At 42.4% G+C, this 18,398-nt stretch overlaps 3 protein-coding genes across 3 annotated transcripts; all 3 read left to right on the forward strand.

Moving 5' to 3' along the window:
- Positions 1 to 2,323: 2,323 nt before the first annotated feature.
- On the forward strand, positions 2,324 to 11,365 carry PCOAH_00035580 (Uncharacterized protein; the record flags this gene model as incomplete). Its single annotated transcript, XM_020060349.1, has 5 exons — positions 2,324 to 10,334; positions 10,452 to 10,524; positions 10,659 to 10,811; positions 11,032 to 11,125; positions 11,267 to 11,365. The coding sequence occupies 5 exons, from the start codon at positions 2,324 to 2,326 to the stop codon at positions 11,363 to 11,365; spliced, it is 8,430 nt and encodes a 2,809-aa protein (XP_019915708.1).
- Positions 11,366 to 12,428: 1,063 nt separating this feature from the next.
- On the forward strand, positions 12,429 to 13,576 carry PCOAH_00035590 (60S ribosomal protein L39; the record flags this gene model as incomplete). Its single annotated transcript, XM_020060350.1, has 3 exons — positions 12,429 to 12,479; positions 13,290 to 13,393; positions 13,528 to 13,576. The coding sequence occupies 3 exons, from the start codon at positions 12,429 to 12,431 to the stop codon at positions 13,574 to 13,576; spliced, it is 204 nt and encodes a 67-aa protein (XP_019915561.1).
- Positions 13,577 to 14,929: 1,353 nt separating this feature from the next.
- PCOAH_00035600 (Uncharacterized protein) lies at positions 14,930 to 17,023 on the forward strand (the record flags this gene model as incomplete). Its single annotated transcript, XM_020060351.1, has 1 exon — positions 14,930 to 17,023. The coding sequence occupies one exon, from the start codon at positions 14,930 to 14,932 to the stop codon at positions 17,021 to 17,023; it is 2,094 nt and encodes a 697-aa protein (XP_019915945.1).
- Positions 17,024 to 18,398: the final 1,375 nt, after the last annotated feature.

Here is an 18,398-nt window from a genome sequence, read left to right on the forward strand (position 1 = left end):
GCCTTGCTGCTAAGTTTGCGTTTATTGGGCATACATACGAGCGAATGTGTATGTATGCCAGGTGACACACTGTGCGCACATTCAGTGGAACGTTATTAAGTGTAAGAAAACGCCAAACAGGTGTAGGAGATTTTTTTTTCTTTTTTTTACATGCTCTTTACGAATAGTTTATGATAATTTTCCCTTTTCGTGCGCATCCAGCCTTTGAATGCGCCGCTTCTCCAAAAATTTTGTGTAACGTTTATGTAGCAGACTTAGCACCCTCTTTACACCTTTTCGCATGCGTTACACGCGTACATGCACATGAGTACAGATAGATACGTATACATATGCTTACGTTCAGCCTACGTACACAATCGACAAGTCATCATACATGAAAATTGTGAAAGCCTTTTTCTGGTAAAAAAAAAAAAATTATGTACAGGTCATATGTTTTTCCCATTTTCCTCACCCTGTTCATAATTTTTTTGTTCATTTTTTTTTTTTTTTAGCCTTTTTCAAGCTATTTTTTTTTTTTTTTTTAATGTTTAATTTTCTTTTTTTTTTTCATCCTTCCTTGTTCATACGCTTTTTCGTTGTATGTCTCTTCGTCGTACTCCTTTTCGTGGTACGCTTCCCCCTTTTTCTTTTTTTCGTGCCTGCATCCCTTCCTCCTTTGCTTTTTTTCGTTCTTCCTTTTTTTCGTCACAGTTCCATCCCTGCTGAGTTTTCCCGGTTGCACAATTTTCCCATGTGCGTAGCCACCAGTTTCTCTTTTTTGCCTTTTCTTTTGTTACACGCTTGTTCTCCATCCTTTTGTTCCATTGTTCTCCCAGCGCTGTTGCATTTTTTTTTTTTTTTTTGTTTCCACGTACGCGACTTATTGCGCTACACTTTGCGGGACTTTTTTTTTTTTTTTTTTATGCTTCCTTTCACGCGTCCTTCAGCTTACGAACGTCGCAGAGTCTTTGCCTACTGTTAGTAAATTTTACGCGTTCAAGCCGAATTAGAGGACAGGTGTACGCGAGATTGCAAGGTGAAGGAACAAAACAGACGTGAAAATGATTATTTGCTTACTTCTCCTTACCCAGGAGTTTATTTTTCAATGTGATTGAGATTTAAGAGTCATAAGGAGAGAGAGAAAAAAACATGTGTATTTTGTTTTTCGTTTTTTTTGTTTTCTTTTTCATTTTTTCTCCCTCCCCCATGTGAGCATATCAAATGCTTATATAAGTGCGTAACATTTTTCAATTTTTTCTTTTTTTTTTTTTGTGTATTTTTTCCCATTTTGTGCATCCAAAAATATTTAAGCTGTTATGTATATGCACACCTAATTGTGCTAAGAAAAAAAAAAAAAAAATTCATACAGCAATTCATATTTTTTTTTTTTTTTTCCCGAAATATTCGGTAGAAATATGCCTTAACGTTTAAATGCATGTGCAGGGTGTGAATGTGTCCCTTTTTTCGAGACCGTCACCACTGCGCTTTTGCGCGGCCGTCGCCGTGTCATGTTTTCACCCCTGTGTAACAATTGTTCATGTGATCTTTCTGCATCCCCCCTTTTCCCCTCCCCATTGTGGGTGACATCTATACGTAAACCCAGCTTCGTCCACGCGTGTCTATTTTTAAGGCCGCCTTTTAATGGACGTCACCTGCATCGCTCAGCATATTTGGGCGTTCCAGTTTGGGTAGATACTTGCATGTTCGTCCACCCACTCGCTGCATTTACACGATTGTTCATTTAAGAATACGCCACGTTAGCACATTTTTCACACCAGTAACTCATATTTAGGAGAAAACAAAAATAATCGTGGAAGTGCTTCCAGGCGGATATCCATTCGACCTGCGTTGCAAGACGTTTACCACGTTCCCGTCGCGCGTAGAGATGCTCATGTGCAAGCGTGCACGTGTATACGTGTGTAGGTCGTGCCTGTAAACGCATTCTCATACGTACACACGCAAGTGTACGGACTTCCTCGCCGTCTGCCAATTTCCCCTCTATTATAGTAGCAGAAACACCCCTGGTAGTCAACAGCTTGTAAGAAGAAACCAAATTATCGCAGCCCAAGTGTTACCCCCGTGTGCATGCATGCACAGACAACATATGAATATATGTACAGATAAGTACGAACGTGTGCCCAGAACGTATCCCTCAGCCGTCGAAATTTATTTTCTCCCCCCTTCCTTGCTAACATTTGCTAATATTTCGTGCATGGTTTAACAGCCACTGTGTTGCAAAAAGAGAAAAAAGCGCAGTTGTGAGTGAGTGTGCAGAGAAATATACTCGCGCACATACGCGTATATATAGCTACACATACTACGTGCACACACAGGGGCGTGTGTTATGGAACGCAGAGTGAAGCAAGCGCGGGAAAAAAACTCTTGCCTAAGGACCCTTGACGTCGACATGAACATGCAGAACCAAATGAAAATGAGCAACTTCTGCGTGGGCACCACGCCCAACAGCAGCCCAAGTGGCATCCCCAAGAACGGCTACAACGTAAATGTACCAACATCCCCAAACTTAACAAATTATGAACACGGTCAGAACATTTTCATGGGACAGAGCGCAAATGGCCACGATTATAATTTATTGGCCAAGCAAAATATGCTGAGTTATCAGAATGTTCCACTTGGTCAGCACTCCTCCGGCAACGCGGGCAATTATGCGGCAAATTATGCGGTCAATTATGTGGGCAATTATGATGCCAATTATGCAGCAAATTATGTAACCAACTATAACGGCAATTGTGACGTCAATTACGATAGCAGAACAAACGGCTGTTCGAATGAAAATCAAACGAATTGGCCGAACGGGAACTCCCTGGGAAACACACACCACGTGAGTAGCATGCACATGGCAGTGAATAATGGTTACCCGTTGTATGTAACAAATGGGGAACAGATTTTACGTCAGGCGAAACTTCTTATGGCGAAAAAAATTTTTGACAACGCGAGTGGCCCCAACGGGAACATGACCCAGGCGGTGAACTGCGGCCCGAGCAGTTTGCAGTCAAATGGGAACCAAGTTGCGCAGCAAAAAATGCAGCAAAAATTGCAGTCACAATTGCAGTCACAATTACAGTCAATTTTGCAGTCACTTCCCCGCGCGAGCAACAATTTACACAACGTTAACCCTGAGCAGAAAAATGGAAATATGTGCAACTACAGTTTGCAGCACAACTCGGCGCTGAACCAGGAGAACCAAATGCTTAATACACAGAATGGTTACTGCCCGAGCAGTAGTAACAGCATGGCGAACGGGAATAACAACCCTGGCATGATGGGGGTAACTTACAACCCGCACGATAATGTTGTAACCCCAAATGTACCCATAAATGGTGGAGCAAATATTTCCGCGACGAACAGCGCCGCACAGGGACACCCAAACGGCATGGCAAAAGGCACACAACAAAATCAGGGTGCCATGATGAGTACCCAAATGAATGCCTGGAATGGAAACTACGAATTGGGTAACCGCAGCAGTGCTATTGGAGCGAGTAACGTTCTTCCCTATGGCGATAATATGAACGCCGAAGGTGGAAACATGGGGGAAGAAAGTGCAAGAGGGGCGGGAAGTAATTACCGAAGTGCGATGGATGGCTACGATGGGAGTTATGTTAGCAAAAATTACGGAAATGGTAACTGTAATAGTAACGACCGTGGTAACGACCGTGGTAACGGCCGTGGGAACGTTGGTGCAAGTTGCGTTGACGGGGTTAACGACCCCGGAGGGAACATCCACAGGTGCACTGCTAGCACGGGTGTATGCAGGAGCGCCCAATATAAGTGCAACATGATGACCCCCCAGAAAAACAACAGCAGTGTGGGGATAAACATGAGTGGAAAAAAATGTGACCACATTTTGCAGAACATTAATAAAGTGCGAAGTGCAAGTGGAAAGGTAGGGATGGTGATGGAAGTTGCACAACAGGGTTCCCCAATATTGAATAATGTGGAAGTGTTAAACGACTACAATAAAGTGCAAGGTAATTTTCGTGGAAGCGAGAGTAATACACTACCCTCTTTTGCTAGTATGAATAAGAACGGTGTTAATTTCGTCGACCCGCGGAAAGGTGTTGAAGGTTATGTTGCGATGAGCGGCACCCCCGTGGGTGTGGCAGTGGGTAATGGTAGTTATGCTGGTAGTGGTAACGGTAACGGTAACGGTAACGGAGTAGGTCCCTACAGCAGTATGCAGAATTTTGCCAACGCTGCGGATCATGGCAAGCAAGGGATTGAGGTTAGCAACACACACGGCTCTAAACTTGACGCCGCAGCTCAGCAGTCGAATTTGTTAAGCAGTTACAACACGGGAGGCGCTTTCCTCGGAGGTGCGCTCCCCGGAAGTAGTAACATGGAGAACAGCTTCAGCGCGGGCGGGTCGAACCTGATGAACCAAACGGCTAGTTCCTGGGCGATGCAAAATGGGAATGGTGGAATTGGCAACGGTACCTACCCCTACAGTGTCGGAAGCAACCCCGTGAGCAATTTCCCGAGTGGCCTAAACAGTTCCCCGCAGGTCCTCCAAAGGATGGGAAATTTCATCACCAGGGGGAATGCCAACGAGCCAATTAGCAGTAGCAATAGTGGTGTGCACAGCAGCGGTAATCATGCGAATGGGAATGTTCTGAGCAGTTACCACAGCAACATGAGCAACATGAGCAACATGAGCAACATGAACAACATGAACAACATGAACAACATGAACAACAATTTTACGAGGGATAATTCGCAATTTATGATGAGCACAAGGAATGATAATAAGAGCAGTGAGGCCATTTTTAGTGCTAATAGTGGCCAATTAAGTGGCGTGCTGAGAGCGGGGCACACCGGCAGTTTTGCAAGTGTGCATGGCACCTCCCTTCCAAATGACATATCCAACATTTCCAACATTTCCGCCAAGAAGGCAAACCAGCAGTTTAACATGGTAAAAAATATGAACCTGATTCAGTCAAGCAACTACCAGGCCAACGCAGCCAACAGTCACGACGTGCAGGTGAATAACATGAGTGGTTACCATCAGGCACATTCCATGAAGGAGGCCAATAACGGCATGACCGGTGTGCATGCTAGCTCGGTTAACGGTCTGACGAATAACGGCCAAGCGGTCCACTTTAACCCCTACGGGAAGGTAAACAATAACAGCGCCGACGCGGCGAAAGGATTGTACCAGGAAAATAGTTCCCTAAATGGAAACAAATTACTTCTAAGCAGCAGTAAGTACCTTAACGGTAGTGGCACCACTCATTGTGGCAGTTTAAGTGCAACGAAGATGAACGCAACTGTGGGGGGTATCAACAACATGGCCCTTCAAGGATCACTAATGAACACATCCGGCGGGGATATTTCTTCCCCAACACACAGCACAAATGGGAATTACAGTGGGAAAAAGGCACTTTACGGTTCTAAGGCGAATACGTCTAATTTGTACTCGCCCAAAGGGGGGGAGTATCCTTCCATAAGTAATAACGGCACAATGAGCGGCACAATGAACGGTGCAACTGGTGTGTACACACGTAGTAATGAGAACAACGCTAGTACGCACAGTGGTGTGGGTAGTTCGCCAATTAATTCACCCATGAGTGTATCCAACAGGCAGGTGAACAGTCTAACCAGCGCCTTGACCAACACAGCCAACGAAATAGATCACCTTACCAACAATCTGACCAATAGTCTTTCAAACAGTATGACCAATAACGTCACCAATAATTTGCAAATCGTGCACAATAATAATATAACACAAAAAATTAACAATAATATTTCCATCAATTTATCGAACGGAATTAATGGTATGAAAAATGTTAACCTGGGGCATGCTAACCTGGCGAATGTCAACCTGGCGAATGTTAACCTGGCGAATGTCAACCTGGCGAATGTTAATAATTTTAAGAAGAATGTTTTGGGGGAGGTGAACAAGGGTGTATCAAAGTTGGACTCTCCCGAAAATTTCAACTCCTCTGCGAAGTTTGCCCAGGCTAGCAGTGGCAGCGGCAGTGGCATTTCCAATGGCAGTAATAACGTGTACGCTGTGAACCACGTCAGTGGTGCCCAGATGAACACAAACTACGACCTGATAAAGAAGATGACCAAGGGGAACAGGCTGACCTTAGCAGATGCGAGGAAATTCTTGGAGATGCAGAGAAGAGGAATGCTAGACTCAGGCGCAGCGATCCCCCACGGGAATTCAGACAATGTTAATACCCCAGGATCGCGAACCTTAGTGGCAACGAGGGACATTTCCCAATTGAGCATGATGGGAAAAGGGGCCAACGGCACTGCACCTATGAGTAGTATGACCAGTTCTATGTACAACAATCAGGGTGTGGTGAGGAACCCCACGAAGGTGAAAAACGCAACAGCCAATGTTATTAGTCCGGGTGGGAGTATAAACGAATTAGTGCATAATAGGTATGTCTTAAACAATGGAAGTGGAGGTGGTAAGGTGACCTCGAACAACTTAATGATGAACGAGTCGACACTGAATAATAAGTTACTGGCGCTGAACAGAAGTGGAGGGCTACCCGAAGACAAAGGCCAGAATTGCTACCCTGCAGAGGTGAACGGAAATCACCCAAATAGGGACTACATAATGGTTAAAGAAAATGTGGACTCACATTTGAGCCAAAAGAGTGAACTGTTAGGCACTCCCACAGGGGGTAGTGGTAGGGGATCTCCATCCCATTTTGATAAAAATGAACTTCCCTTGGTGGGGAAGAAGGGAAATTTCCATGACGTGCATAATAATGGCAATGGTATAATGGCTAGCTCGAAAAGGGACACTACCCAGTTAAACAAGGTTATTCCATCTGGTAACAACTTGCCTGGTATGCACAACACAAATCGGGTGAACGCATCTGAGGTGAGTAGTGGAGTCGGTATGATGGGTTCCTCCCGTGGCGGTAACACCAGTGGCGGGGTGAGCAACCCGAAGAATGTAGTACCTATGCCGAATGGAGCATTCCCCACGGGGGAAAACCTGCAGGCACAAGACATGAGCAGACTGTACAACAAGGGTACCTCGAACTATGGACAAGCTACGGTGCAACACATGGGGGTTAGCGATGGCTACGGCGGAAGCGTCCCGAGTAGTACCATTGGTGGTAATTTTAACTTGAACCAAGTGGGCAGCCAAGTTGATCTGACCAAGAATAGCATACATGGTGGAAACTACCCCCGTCTAAATCTTAACCTGCAGAATAATGGAAGTTTCCCCAATTCGTATGAAGGTCTACCCGAAAATGGCAAAAGCGGGCATGGACCACACAGGTTCATCGAGGCAATGGATGTCTCCCCAAAGAGCAACGACCAGAAGACGCCCGTTAATTTAAAAAATATTATTAACATAAATCATAATTTTAATATGCTCATAAATAGCATGAACATGGATGGGGTGGGCGGAATAATTGGCATGGAGAGCGACAAAAAGGGGGACAGTAACAATATCAATGGTGCATATTACAGTAACAATAGTAATGGCTATGTTGGTGCGAGTAATCAGCTGTGCAGAGACGATATGAATTTGGCCCATAAGCAGGGGAATAACTTCCCCAGGAAGGGAAGCAACACTGCTGATGTAGGGTCCTCCACGGGGTCCTCCTCCGGTGGGTTCAACAAAACGGGAAAGGAGACCAACGGGAAGAATAACTCAGTTGGTGTGATGCAGGGACAATTGGGGTTAAGTAATAATTATGCAACAAGTGCCATGACGGGGAATTACTCCATGCAGAATGTACTTAGCAAAAGTGCAAATTTGAGTCACTCCACGAATGGGTCAGGTATTTCCCCTACTGCATCTTCCAGTGCGATCATGTTAGAGAACCCAAACCCTTTACCCTACAGTGTAAGTAGGAACTTGCGTCCTCAGGATGGTGCAAGTGTCACGTCTAAGTCGACAAGTATAGGTGGCACGTTATATGATGATAACATCATATCGATGGGAGGAAGTACAAATACGCCTCAGAATGGAGTCGGCAGTGCATCTGCGAATAGGAAAAACGGTCTGCAGTATACGGTGCAAAGTACAAATAAGGAGCAAGTCTCCATGTATAATGGGAATGGCCTCAATGACCAGGAGCAGCACCCCCAGCTAGCCAACATGCTCATGCTGCACAATAGCCAGCAGATGAAATCTACATGTGTGAAAGGCTCCAACAAGAGAAAAAAAGTCGATGGTGTAGGAGAATCGAATGAACAGGTGAATGGTAAAGATATGTTGGCTAGTTCTAAGAAGGCAAGAAAAAAGAAGAGTGACCATGTGAACCATTCCTCCGGTGCATCCAATAATGAGACAGTATTGACGTCACCCCAGATGGAAATAAATAACAGGAATGACTCTTACTGGAGTAACAAGCAACCTAATGGTAATGACAGTAAGGGGGAATGTGCCAACGGGACTCAGTACATGCCCAGTGGACAAATGTGCATTGAAATTGCAGACGAGGAAAACACAGACTACGTGGAAGTAACTGGTGAGAGTAAAATTGCAGGGGAGAGCTATATTGCACCGGGTGTAGGTCATATAGATGCAGTGGTAGGAGGATCGGAGGAGAGTAGCAGATTGGCAGATACGCCAAAGGGTGCAAGTAGCATCAATCGTGAAAATGAAAATATCGAAAATGTGCATTCAGTATATGTGCACACAGGTGAAGGAAGTACTAATGAGGTAGGCGCAGCAGCCATTGTAGCAGGGTGCAGTCCTCCTCCCCCCGGTGGGGCATCATCTCCAGGGGGAACCCATTTCAGCGATCCAGGTTCTCACCCTTCGCCACGAAATTGCGAAGAAGCGGCTAATGATAAGTGTGTAAGCGATGTTTCGTATCCAAGCATGGCAGTCGATAGGAGTAACAACCAATCGAAGGACGACGCGTCTGCAGAGGAAAGTTCAAACCTGGTGGTGAATTCCCCCAGTGTAAATGACGCAAAGGAGGAGCAGAAGAATGTCATCGAAATGAGCATTGATATGTCGATCAGAAATATTGAGGAGTCCATTACTCAGTACAATGAATCGAAAAAAAATGAGGACGTGGAAAATGGGGAGAACGACGCCGTGGTGGTAGATGTAGATAATAATGCAACTTTGGCTAGCCAGCGTGCCGACAGGATCAAAGACAAAAAGGATGGACACCTAAGCGGCAAGGACTGTAGTACTAGTATTTATTCCACTGTAGGAGAAATATTTAACGAACCTGGTGTAGGCAATTCGAATGAGGAACATGAGGGCAAAAGTGGGGACAACAGGGAAGAGAGCAGCCCGGGATATCAGCCTATTGGTGAACCCATCGTAGAAACGCCCACGGAACTACCCAGCAAACCCAACGCGGAAGGTCATGAGGCGAACGAACCTCACCAGACGGAACAGGAAGGGGCAACGAGCAGATGTGCCCAGGAGGAGATCATCACGTACGATAGGATACTGCTGGACGATGTTTGTAAGATGAACTATGACGAACTGTATATCAGTAACGGTGGGGATAATCTGAGCGAAGGAAAAGGAGCGGAAAAGGAAGAAGAGGAATCAAAGGATGAAGAAGCAACAAAGGAAGGAGAAGCTACAAAGGATGAAGAAGCATACCTGACACAGAAGGGACATGACGATTGCAGTACGACCTTCACGAATGATGAGAGGAGGGATAGTCAAAATGGAATTCTGTCTGTGTGTAATTCGCAAGAAGGGGAAAGTTTTCGCGTAACAAATAGAGCTTATAACATTTTTGAAGAACAAGAGGGGGGTAAAAAAGCGAAAGAATTTGTGGAAGGTTGTTCCACTATAAGCGAATTGGATGAGGAGAATCTGGATGGCGAGGAACAGCATGAGAAGGGAAGCGTGCATTACACGTCTGGAGGAATCATGGAAAATGGGGACCACCCCTTTGATGTGGTTAAAAATTATGTCAGCGAAGATGATGAGAGTGATTACCCCCTCAATGAGGATGAACACATGGGGGAGGGTACCAGTAAGGATGGCGGGAGTGAGGAAAAAATTGCAGACGAGCAAGCAAACACAAAAGATGTGACACCTCTAACAGATACTGTGAATGAAGAAAAAAGCAATGTCCTGGAAGTATATGATTTCAAGGCAGAGCAGTTTAATAAACCGCAAAAGTTTACAATCGTTTTGAGCCAGAAAATGCTGAATGAGCTCGATATGATTTACCAAAAAATAAAAAAAGTCAAGTGTGGTGATGGGGACCAAATAAACTTCAGCGTTTGTAGGAAGGTTAATCGGAAGGAATTCACGGCAATGTGGAATTACCTAGCCGGCATGATGGATGGGAATTACCGAAAAAACGGAAAATTAAAAATTATTAAACTGGTTAGATCTAATATGCTGCAGCAGGTTTTTTATGAGAAAGGTAAGTTGCAAGGAAGGGGCGCTTAGCGTAACCGTTTTTTTCCCTTGTTTTTCCATTTTTTCCGTTTTTTCAATTTTTTCAATTTTTCCCCATATTTTTCTCCCATTTCCCACGTAGGAGAAAAGCCGAAAATGCTGACGCTCGATTTTCATGTCAACACCCCCGAGGAAAAGTCCGATGTCCAGGGAGGGTAAGTTGCGTGCGTCCATTTTTTCTCTCCCTGCATTTCATCACTGTTGTAGTGTGCCTCTATTAACCATCGCAGGACGCGTGGTTTGTCCATCCCCCCTTCTGACCTGCCGACCCCCTTCCACCCCATCGCAGCCTTGTACGGTTAGAAACTTCGTTCATAACAAATGAGGCCACGAAGAGGGAACTGGACACTCTGATCAAGGGAAATTTCGACATCACGCTGGATTCCTTATCTATGTGTACTTCACCAGTTTTTAATATGTATAAAAGTAGCAGCAATTTCAGGTATGGGCGATGGAAATAAGAGTAGAATTGTGTGCCGCCTGGAGAGGATATAAGATCTATCCCCTGCCAGTCAATCAATAGCGCAGCAACTTTTCTTGCGCCGATTTTATTACAGCTCAGGCGCACCACCATTCGTCTGTTCATGTAACTGCCAACCCGTTGAACCATTTATTCATTAACCATTTAACCCCCCCTTTTCTCTTTCTCCTCCTTTACAAAGCATGCTGTCTACGTTTCAAGGGGAAATTATCCAGTTGTACGTTTCCTCGGGGAAGGCGTGCAAGGGGATCATAGAAGTGCACGAGGATGCAAGTGTAAGGGAAAAAAGAGAAATATATATATATAAAGGGGCGTCATGCACATGCGTGTGTGTGCGCTTCTTATTCGTATCTGAGCACCATACCCATTATGTGTCTCCACTTTTTGTGGCACCCATCGGGTATGCCGTTTTGCAGGGTTCTGAGAACACAGAAAAGAAATTTTTGATAAGCATCCGTGCCAACTGCCCAGATATTCACGAATTTTTGAATAGTTTTTATGAGCTCATTTTTTAAGCGATTCCAGCCGTTACTCGGTTGGTAATTTTTTAAGCTGTTTTTAAATGCAGGTTGGCAAGGTGTGTCAGGGGGTGCACCGTGATATTTGGGGCCCCTTCTACCACGTCAACCTGCTTTACCCTGTTTTTACCATTTTTTTTTTTCCCCACCTTTAACCTTTTTTTGTTCCGCTTTCATTTCACAACCCGAAAGCGTTTTTTGCTCCCCTTGTTTCACGGTCCCCACATTTAAATGCATAAATTAATATCCCAAGGGGGTATTTCCCCAAAAGAAGTGTTCCCTTTTCAGGGGGTAAGTGTATAGCTGGCTTGGAAAGGCAAGGAGGAGGAAGCACCCTCCAAAATTAAGCGAAGGGGTAAAAAAGGGAATTTTGTCCATTTCGCAAGTTCCACTTTTGTGGGAAAAAATGAGAACAAGGGGGAAGGACGCGGCTCCTCCATCATATGTATGTGTGCGCTCTGCCCGCGTATGAATTTTTTATGCATTACGCGTACAACATAGGCTACCTAAACGTATGGGCCTATCGTGTTGACACAATAAAATGGGAAAAAAGAAAAAAAAAAAAAAGGGATAACTCAGCACATAGCGTTTTCATTTTGACCGTATAGGGTTGCCTAAATGTCCCCTTTCGTGGCATTATAACTGATAACTGATAAAAAAAAAATCTTATGCGAAAAAGTAGTCCTTTTAAAGGGGTAGATAAAAATAGGGAATGGGAATTGGAAAGGGGTTTGAGGGGAACAGTCAGGTTGTTTATTGACTAATGATGCAAATTTACTTTTTTTCCCGTTTTTTTTATCATTTCGCGTAAAACGCGTGCTGAACTAGTTACTCTTATATTACTGGGTTTCACATTTTTATAACGTCATATTTTTCTACCAAGTAACATAGCAAAAGAAAAGGTGCGTAGCGATCCTGTTCTTTCCTTTTCTCGTTTACGCCGGGGCAATTTTTCGCACCCACAGAAGGATTTACCCCCCTCCCCCCGGGATATGATCTTATCCGACGGAGGGTGGGCTTCCCTCACAACATGGGAAACAAAAGCAAAAGCACGAAAAAAATGTGGCTAGTCATCAAGAGCGACGACCCAGAAAAAATGCGCATAAAGCCGGTATTGCATACATGTAGGATTTTATGCTTGTATAGAATACGCGCACCAAATTTTAAGGTTGAGCCTGACGGCGATGCAAACGCGGCACGCTGTTAGAGGTGTAGGGGCTGCTTTTTTCTCGGGGGTAAATTAATGCGTTCGTTTCGTTTCTTTTTTTTTTTTCAAGAGGGGAGAATTTCTTTATGCTATTGTTAATATGGCACGGTGTTTTTCCCACTCATTTTTGAGTTTCATTTTACTCATTTTTTTTTTCCCCGCGCATATGTGGGATTACTCTTTTTTTTTATTTATTTTTTTTTTCCTAACACGTAAATGAAAAGAAAAAGGAATACTTGCAACACTTTTTGCGAACATTTTTTTTACTTTACTGAAATATATTTAGCCTTTCACGCGAATCGCAGATAAGCCAAGTTGCATATTTAGGTTTTTTTTTTTTTTTTTTTATGCTAATTGTAACCCTGCTGAGTAGCATTCGCATAAATTAGTACTTCCCCCCCCGCGCGTTTTTCAAAATGGTAAGTAAGAGCTTTCCACAGGGAAAACAAGGGCAACATCGCATAGCTTGTATTCATATATACATATATGTTTCTATGTTTGCATGTTCTTACGGATGTACATCTGCATACATGTACTGCGCGCAACCATGCGTGACTACTTAAAATGAACGCTGGAGGAACTGGAAGGGCCACTCCAGTGCGTCGGCAGGAGCGTGTTCCTCATTGAGCGTATGCATGTGGGTACTCCTTCATATATTTCTCCCCCATGTGAACATATCTTTTTATGCACCTACCCACCATTTGCCCCTCGCAGGGATCCATTAAAAGCTTCAAACTAAAGCAAAAATTGGGAAAATGCAGGAAGAAGAATAGACCAGTGCCCCACTGGTACAGGCTGAGGAAGGACACAAAAATTAGGTAACGCAAAAGCGCACATTTTATTTCTTCAATAGGGCGGGATGCAAGCGGCAATTCTGACACGTGTTAGCATTGGTCACCATTACGAATAATGTATTCCTGCAATTTCCGTTTTTACCCTTTCCCCTTTTTAGATATAACACGAAAAGAAGACACTGGAGACGAACAAAATTGGGACTTTAAAGGATATGCGGATGGTGTTTTCCTTTTCTTGGCATGACAAGATGGATGGAAGTTTTATCGAGAGAGAGAAGGGTGGTAGTCCTTTCAAGGAGGAAACCTGTTTCCACCCCTTTATTATTCTTGCACAGTTGCGTGTTTGCTGATTAGCAATTTGTACCTTTTCATTTCGCTTCCCTACACACTGTGCTTTTTCTTTTCTTTTTTTTTTTTTAACATAAACAGTTAAATTTTATATTAACGCAAAACTTGACAAAAAGGAAACGATAAATTATATGCCGTTTAATGCATGACACATGAGAAAGAACGTCCTTGTGGAAAAGGAGGGTGTTCCAGAGCCTTAACTGGGCGAATGAAAGCAGAGCGAAGGAGTATATGTGTTTGTTAACGGTTGTGCGCCAACCCCCTGCGAAGTTGTCTCCTGCTTTATCGCATCAGTGATAATAATATATTCTCCCGAAGTATGCGTCACTGTAATCGAATTTTTTTTCTTTCATGCTAATAAAAAGAAAAACTTAATCGCAGCGGGAAGCTGTTCTTGTACAGTTGAGTACCAAACAAATTGGAAAATTTTTTAAAAACACATGTGTGGTCAGTGGGTATGCAACAATGCACAATTTACGCAAGAATGTTGCGTTCCACTGGTGTGCTTCCTTGGTTCCTTTAACATGTGCGCAAATTGCGCAAGGAGGCCTAGATCGGAAATTGCGAATTGTGCGGAGTAAACATGCGCTTATGAATAACATTCACGTATACACGCATGTGCATATGCGCGTATGCACACAATATTCCCTAAAAGAACATTTCTGCGAAGGTGACACACCACTAAAAATGCGAAACCCATATGAAAATTTCGGCAGCACTGAATACCCCCCGTTTGTTGCGTAAAGCATTAATTCAGATCTTCCTCGTGTTGCTCAACAACTTGTTCTGATTTTTCGCGTTTCCTTTTTTGCATATTGAAAGGTATATCGCTGTGCCATTTGTGCATGGTCACATGTGTACATGTATGCGGACGCGTATGCGAACTTGTACATTTTTTCCCACCCCCCACACACATACACACGTGCTAAAATAAAAGAAAAAAAAAAAATTATAATTATATTCCAAAGCTATAATCTCAACATTCTGCTCTTAACCAAAAACAAGGAGAGAGCAATTTCGGCCATTTTTATTTATGTAAAAAGGGGAAAGTATTTTTTTTGTACAAGCGAATTTTTTCCTTTACACTTTTGTCTAAATTTTTTTAAAATTGTATGCGTATTAACGAAGCTTAACAGCTTCCCCGCTTCATTGTTACGTCGATAATTTTCCCTTTATTTTTTCCCTCCCTTTGGTAACAACACAACTGCAACGATGGTGAAAAGCGCAAGCAGAAACAATGACACGGAAGTCGATAACTTCTCAGTCAACATAAACAACAGCAATGATTTTAACAGAGTGCTGAACGAAATTAAGTTAAAAGAATTTCATCATGAGAAGTCAAAAAGGGGAAAGCGCACGAAAAGTAAGGTAAAGCTAAAAAATGGCAGCGATGTTGAAAATGGCGCAGTAATCTTAAACTCGCAGTTAGACAAAGGCACAAAGAGCAGAAGGATTCTTAGCAAAAATAAGGAGAAAGAAAAATTGCTGCAAAATGACGTAAGCGAAATGAACGCGCAGAGCAACAATTTGTACGACACGCCCGTCTTCCCGCAAATCACCTCCCTAATTCTCTACCATGAAAAAGAAAACAATAACTCGGAATCCTCCAGCAGCATCAAACATGCAATAAACGAAAAAATAAAAAGGCACAACTCCAACCATAAAATCGAGAAACATACCATATATGATATCTACGCAAAGACGTTAAAAAAATTATCAATTGAGGACGAAAGTGATGTCTTAAAGGAAAGTGATGAAGGCAACTTTTATTTTAGTATGAACAAAATTTCAGACAAGGGAAAAAGCAATATGAACTTTTCAAACTCGAACTTTTCAAATAACACCTCAGATGTATCCTCATCTAATTTGATTCCCACGTACCAAACTGGAGGCAGTAACGTTGGCAAAAAAATGAACCACCAAAATGGGAAGGACACTAAATTGACGGAAATAAAACATATCGATAGGAATGCACAGACGAAACAGCAGCGTCACCACAGTAAGGAGAAAAAGACGCACAAGGACCTAGAACAGATTCCAGGAAGTGACTCAAATTTTTACTACGATGAGAAAACGTTTAACGTTTCGCACCTGAAGAAGGAACGTCGCAGGTGCAAAAGTGGTGGTAATTCCTCCGATGAGAAGCAAAGCATAAAGGGAATGGTAAAGGGAAAAAGGGTGAGCAGTACAGAAGGGGGCAGAGAATCAGATAAATATAAATATGGGAGGGATACAAATGGAGGTACATACAAAAGTGAACAGAAATGCAAATCGAAATGTGTAAGCGTAAGTGTAGATCTGGATGAACAACCCTACGCGCGTGATGCAAAGATGCCTGCAGACATCCTCAACACGAACGAATATCTTACGCAGAAGGAACGTGATTATTTTAACGAATCCAACTCTTTGTCCATTGAAAATTTACACGAAAATGGAAAAGAAAAAATGCAGGACGAAATGGGAAATGAAAAATGTAAGGTAGCGAACACTAAAGGGAAAGATCAAGTCATAAGTACCTATGATGGTGACGCGTATGACGTAGAGGGATCAATCAAGACGGCACTAAAAGATATACCCGAAATTAATACGTACCATTCACTAAACAGTCTATTACACCAAAAGAAAAAATATATAAACGGAAAACGAAATGAGAATTACGCAACATCAGAAATAACCACAACAGATTCTGAATACTCGATAGATGAAAAACTGAATATAAATATGTCATATGAAGATTTTAAAAATAAGAAGGAAAGTGAAATGCTGTCTGTTGTGCAGGTCAGCAAAAGTAAAGAGAAGTTACTAAAAGTAGTAAATAGTGAGCACATTTTAAATATTAGGAAGCTGCTAAGAATAATGCGCGAATTTTATATAGGATTTATTGGTCTACAATTAATTTATTTTATAACGTATCTTCTCTTTGGTAATAATAGCGTCTACTTAATTCAAATTGTTTCCATATCTTGCACCTTCTTTTCGTTGTTGGATGCCAATTACCACGGGTACTTATTAAATGGCTTTATTGACCTTTGTGTTGCAATTTTTTTAAATATAGCTATTTTAGAAGATATTTCCGGTTTTAAAAGCTTAAAATCTAATGATGTGTTGAAAAATATAACCCTGTCGAATGTCGTTTTCCTGTACTTCTTTTCTGCGTTTTCTTTTTTGAATGGCTATTTTATACATAAATTGCATTCCATGGAGAGAAGAAATATAAAGCATGTAATACGGAGCATCGAGTCGAAAGCGGAGCAGGCTGTTAGAAGCGCCACGTTGGATACCTCACCTTCCAAAAGTGTTCATTAGGGTGTTCTTGGCATGCACGGGCAGGTGTGCTTTATACATATACACATGCATACGCACATACGTACACACACATATATATTTATGCGTGTGTTCAGTTGTTAAAAGATGCAAATTCACGAAACGGAAGAGTAAAAACTGTTTGTTCCAACTGCCTGAACCTTGCGTGGGCCCCTTTCTAACCGTAAAGGTGTTTTATGTAACAACTATGTCACACCCTCCTGTACCACGTGAACGTTTGGGAAGGAAAGTGAGTGCACACTTGCATACATGCTGCTCTTTGTATTTCCATTCCCCTCTTGTTCGTGTATATTTTTCTTTGTTTTGTTTTTTTTGTGTAAGATTTAGCTTCGTAGTAACCTTAAAACTTCCTACTGCACACAGGAAGGGAGAAACTGCGCTTTGACGTAAAGTGCTTAAATGCAAAAGGAAATAAAGTTGTTCCATTTAAACGTCTGCAATAAGAAACATGCACAGCAATGTGTACTATGTATACAGAAATATTCCGCTTAGCCTTTTCGCATTTAATAAATGAACGTTAAGCAAGCTGTATTCAAATCCTTGTCATGATATTCTTATCAGTTCCGTTCAAATTATATTAAAATTGTGTAGAGGCCATACTTCGGGAATTGCAAAATATGGAAAGACCAGGCCGGAGTAATGGCAAAATTGGTTAAAAAAAGGAAACAGCAAAGTAGAAGTTAATTGCATAAAGGAGGTTACGCAGGTGCATGAATTTTTTTCGCACTTTTGGCTAATTAGCACCGGAGTAGACGAATGCACATTTCTACGAATGATGCAATTTTCCCTAGTATTCAGCTTAATATTCCTGTTTTACTGGAACAGGAATAAAAAAAAAAAAAAAAATTACAAATATGGAGACCTGTAACAAAATTAATGAACATTTTAGATGTACAATAAAAAAATTTTACCAACACGTCCGTGAACTGAGAACATTTTTTTTTCTTTCACTTATGTTGATTACACATGAACATAAACACCTTAGTACAATGAAAAAGAAAAAAAATGGAGGGATGGGAAGAAAAAGGAAGAATGGTTATTTTGCTTCTTTCCTTAGACACTCTAATTATAAACTCTATGCGGACTTCGAGCGGTGGTCATTTATATTAAGTGGGAAGGAGGAAGGAAACATTACATATTACATTGCAATGTTCAACATTCCAATTTGTTACATAGCGACGGTCTTACATGCGACCATAACCTATATTTTGTCGATGACCTAGTGTACTATTATTATTTGTTCCTGTGCCTGTTCTTCCATTCCTGGTAGATTGTCCTAGTGTAGACGGTCTCCTGTATGCAGTGGAACTTACTGCAATGGAATCAAGTATGGAACTTGTTTCCGAACTGTCCGTGT

The sequence above is a fragment of the Plasmodium coatneyi genome, chromosome 11 (assembly GCF_001680005.1).
Source record: "Plasmodium coatneyi strain Hackeri chromosome 11, complete sequence".
Taxonomy (NCBI): domain Eukaryota; phylum Apicomplexa; class Aconoidasida; order Haemosporida; family Plasmodiidae; genus Plasmodium; species Plasmodium coatneyi.